Here is a 4,590-nt window from a genome sequence, read left to right on the forward strand (position 1 = left end):
CTGACCAGAGTCTATACGGGACAGGAATGTTAGCACTCTACTGGCGTGTGGCCAACATGGATGCTCACGTTGGAACTGTTTCACCTGGGAACAGGAAAGAAAGTTCTGCCTCCGAACCTGAAAACCTCCTGCCCCATCCTTGACAGAGGCAACCCCTTGTCTTGTGCATAGACACAGGTGTTCCTGGGAAGCAGCCTCCCACTGGCGAATGAAAGCTGTATGTTTTGTCCTCCTCTGTGAGGCTTGCAACACATACTCCACAACTATATTCACTTTACGTTCTAAACCTTAGGCAAAGTATGCTGAAGAGGCCACAGAAAATTAAAGGGCCCTGGGCTCCAGATACAATCTGCAGTGCCAATCACGAGGGAGAATAGAGCCTCACTAGACTTTGCAAGAGCACAAAATGCACTCGTAGTGTTGTTCGCTACATACGTTATTGGCTCCTCACCTAACACAGAATCTTGGAGAAAAGCTTAAAACAACTAAAGATGTAAACGTCAACAAGAGTGTCCATATCCTGGGTCATCAAGTGACAAGAGTCCATGGATGGATTCTCCAACAATCTTATATTCCACTAATCCACCCCCTTTCCCCTCACTTCTGTAAGTTTGTGTTTTCCCTTAGTCATCTATGCCAAAAGCGTATCCTGAATGCCTTCCCACATGCCTCTGTCAACTTTCCCACAGTCCCTCCATACACCTTACATGCCCATTTCTTCTCACGTTGATGTTTCAGAAGTCCTGAGAGGCTGGTTGTCCCTGAAAAGGATTACGCATTCACCTTTAAAAGAACATGTGGATTCAACACGAAAGTGAACTTTAAGATTTCCATCATCCTGTGCTTATCTATTGTGTATGATGATACCCAAAATGAAGGATTTTGGAGGTCCCAGCAAACTGGGCCCTGGAAACCCAGTAACCCCATTCCTTGAACTATCTCTGCTTCCACAGGATGAAGTAAGCCTCCAACTAAGCTGTCTTTTGCTTTTACCTCCCCCACTCTGTCCTGTAGGAAGAATCTCAACACATCCCACACCCATTCACTCTACAACTTTAGAGGCCCAGCTCCAACGCAGACTGGTTATTTCCATGAAGAGAATAAAGCACATGGATCGATCAATTCATTATGACACCCGAATAAAGTGGATAAACATACACACACACACACACACACACACACACAGAGAGACACACTCACACACACACAGACACAGAGTCACACATCCTTGAGAATGTTTATTTTTCATTCCATACAATCCAAGTTTACCCCCCTTCCTGTCTGACTTTTTGTGACTCGATCTCTTTTTCCTTACGTTCCTGTGCATAAGACCATGCTGAGTACTGCCATCCTGCATACTGTCATAACTTTTCAGGAGTTCTGCTGTATTAGGTAAAGTCTGATGCTCCATCGTATTCAACTCAACATCTGGGATCCCCTAGAGAAACACAAACGCATGTCAAAACGCATTTTCTCTGAGCCAAACTTTGAAATGTTTCAACTGTGGGGCCCGCTGAGAAAAGGATATCCCTTTCCCATTTGTGTTCTCTGAAACTTCCTCCTACCATGTGTTACAAACTGTTCTGCGCAATCCCTGCCCTATTCCCAGTATTCTCTGTGAGGGGAGTCAGCTAACAAGACGCACTGTACACTAAAAGCACACAGAAGTCTGATGGGGCAACAGCTTAAGGAAATCCATCAATCTAAACAGTCCTCTGTGGTTTGGGGTAAGGATGACCGGGACGCACATTCAGGGAGCCCAATCTTATGGGATTGGTAGGATGAGTGCCGGTGGGGTTGACAGCCATGGAATCAAGTGCCACAGACTGAAGTGAATGATTTTCAGCTTTCCTTCTCAGTGATTCTGGAAATGGACGATGCTTCCCTGGGCTTAAGACCCCACAGCTACAACCTGCTTTGCAGTGCAGTCTCTAATGTGCCTTTTTCAGCCCAATGCCACGGATGTCCTGGATTCTGTCACTCTCTGTATTCCTCTCAAGGAATTTCTACATGTACGAAAGGAGCCTCAATTTCTACATTTCTGAAATGAGCACCCAGGCTCCCTGAATAGACCGGTGTGTCAACCCCCTTATACTGGGCATCAAACAGCTCCAGTTCCAACTAACGGCTCACCTGACATCTCTGTTCCCTCTTCAGGTGGCTTCATCCTCTTGTAGTATTGCAGGGGATTGCGCCACAGGTCCTTACATAGGATCTGTCAGGGGACTCAATCGGGAAAGGCCTCATCAGGGCTCAGAAAGGTGAACCAAGCAGCTGGGAACACACCGGGGTCATTTCTCATGTTTCCCAGTGAGGACTCACCTCAGCAATCCTGTTAGATCCTGCGAAGTTGTGGTCAGAGAACCAGTTGAAGAAGTTAAGGCTGCTGTTGCGGTGTCTGCGGCGATAGGCTTCCACTTCATAATCCGGATGCCACTCAATTGGAGTGGAATGAGAAGCCCTGTATTCTACAGAGACAGGAGTTTTTGTGGGAAGGGGGCTGGATCACATTGGCAATGATCCACCCACCATCTTCCTTCCACTACCCATCCTGGGAGCCACCTGTCACCTGTGATGTTCACCAGATATTCCTTGGTAATCACTTTATTCTGGAAGTAGGGGTTACTCCGAAAGAACAACATGATCTTGCAGAGATGAACAGGATGCTTCTCTTCTTCCACCTGTCAGGACAAGGTGGAGAAAGCTTAAATACGTTTTCGGGTGAGGTGCCCACCCACTCTTGCTTACAGGAATGAATTATTTCCCTTACCCTCCCCCGCTAAACCCTCTAGCCTCAGTCTTCCTGGCCTCACCTCCAGGCTGACCATGTAGCTCAGCATGTCTTCATCTTCGTCAGTGATCAGGGCTGACATCTGGGGGTGGTTTGCAATCTGATTTAGGTCAAAGAGACTTTACACACGATGGAAGGAAAAGCGAGCAGCAACAGGGAAGAAGGCCTAAGAGCACCCAGAGGCTGGGGTAGGGAATTTCTCAGATCTGCTTCCATGTATGATCTCCTTTCGCCTCCCCCTCCCCATAAACTAAGGCCTCTTGCCTTCACAGAGGGTGTATAATTCTGAGGCTGACTGCACTGACATGGGGAGGCGCGATTTGCAGAGACTTGCTGGTGTCTGAGGAGTGGCACAATCTGCTTATAGCCGAAGACGCCCAGTCCCAGAACACACTAGCAAGGGGCAGCAATCACACTCCCTTAAAAATAGCTTGATTCACTGAAAAACCTCTTCTGGTCTGAACTCGCTTCTGCTCTTCAAAAAGATGCCCCAAACGTCTGCTGCTCGGCATCACCAAGGGTTTCTCTGCCGCATGCAGGACGATAGTACCCACGCCTGCTCCGGCTTTCCACAGCCACATTTGTCCGTGGCAACTCCCCTTTGTTCCCCAAAGAGTCACATCGACGCCGAGCTGCCCATCGGTTACTTACACTTCCCCGAGAGCACCTCTCCACTAGAAAGGCCGAAGAAACACTGAGAAGGATACAACATTGGCCCAGAAGCCAGGGACGCTCTGGATGACGGCGCCTCTGCGGTCTAGGTGGGGCTTGCGCCTCCGCTCCATCTTTTCCCTCTGCCGAGAAAAGGCCTTCCTGGCTTGGGCATTAACCGGCTCCAGCTCCACCTGAACGGCCAGCAGCTCCTCCAGTGCAGACTCTGGGGTCATGGGCCCAGGGCCAGGCTGTGCCCGCTGGGCCTCCTCCTGCCGCTCCACGAGGCCCTCCTCCTCCGCCACCACCTCCACCTCCGCCATTATGTCATCCAACAGCAGCACCGCCTCCTCCCCCAAAGCCGCCTGCTCACTCTCCACCCCGGCCGCCCCCTCCTGTACAGCCTCCATCCTGAAGGCGATGCCCTCCTCCGCACTCGCACACACCAAGGCCTGTGCTGCCCGACCCACGCCACAGGAACCCTGCCGCAGCCTCTATGGCACCCGGTAGGTCAGCGAGCCCTCAGGGCGCATGCGCCGGGCTTCCAGGCGCCCCCTAAGGGACTGCGCGTGAAGGGCCAAGGGGCCGCAACCAGACAGACTTCCTCCCGTCGTGGCCAATCAATGGGAGGGCGGTGGGCGTCTCCCTGGGCGGCACAGCCACTGGCGGGCCTGCATCTCCAGTCCCCCACCTCCCGCCTTCCCTGCCCAAGCCTCCTCCGAGAAGCCCTTGGAACTTGGGCTGGGTAGCTCGGCATCCAGGCACACGCGGGCTGCGTGGCCTTTGGAATTGTGGCCATGGCAGCCCTGTGCCCTGACATTCTGAGTGTGGCAAGCCATGAACATCTCTATGTGTCACGAACACAGGAATCATCTCTCTTCGTTAGGCAGGCCAGGTAGATGGTACGGAAGTAATACTGCAGATCCAGAGAACTCTCTCTGGTTGCTGGGGCAAGGGTGGCAGGGGTGTCCTGGGGGAAGTGATCGGGGCGGGCACGTGGGAGGAAAGTCGCCTGCCTGTGCTGAGGTGGAATTGATCTGCTGTAGAGGCCAGAGCCCCGGCACACACTCTCGCAGATTGAGGCAAATAGAGGCTCCGAGTACCATGCTTCCTCCCTGAGGATGCTGTACTCCAAGGAGCATTCCAAA

The 4,590-nt window shown here is 51.8% G+C and overlaps 1 protein-coding gene across 1 annotated transcript; it reads right to left on the reverse strand.

Annotated features, from left to right (window-relative positions):
* Positions 1-1,225: 1,225 nt before the first annotated feature.
* On the reverse strand, positions 1,226-4,007 carry LOC129530280 (testis-specific Y-encoded protein 3). The gene is made up of 6 exons (XM_055377139.1): positions 3,499-4,007; positions 2,814-2,891; positions 2,570-2,681; positions 2,323-2,468; positions 2,134-2,215; positions 1,226-1,438 (listed from the first exon to the last, which is right to left on the reverse strand). The coding sequence occupies exons 1-6, from the start codon at positions 3,850-3,852 to the stop codon at positions 1,422-1,424; spliced, it is 789 nt and encodes a 262-aa protein (XP_055233114.1). The 5' UTR covers positions 3,853-4,007; the 3' UTR covers positions 1,226-1,421.
* Positions 4,008-4,590: the final 583 nt, after the last annotated feature.

The sequence above is a fragment of the Gorilla gorilla genome, chromosome Y (genome assembly GCF_029281585.2).
Source record: "Gorilla gorilla gorilla isolate KB3781 chromosome Y, NHGRI_mGorGor1-v2.1_pri, whole genome shotgun sequence".
Lineage (NCBI taxonomy): Eukaryota > Metazoa > Chordata > Mammalia > Primates > Hominidae > Gorilla > Gorilla gorilla.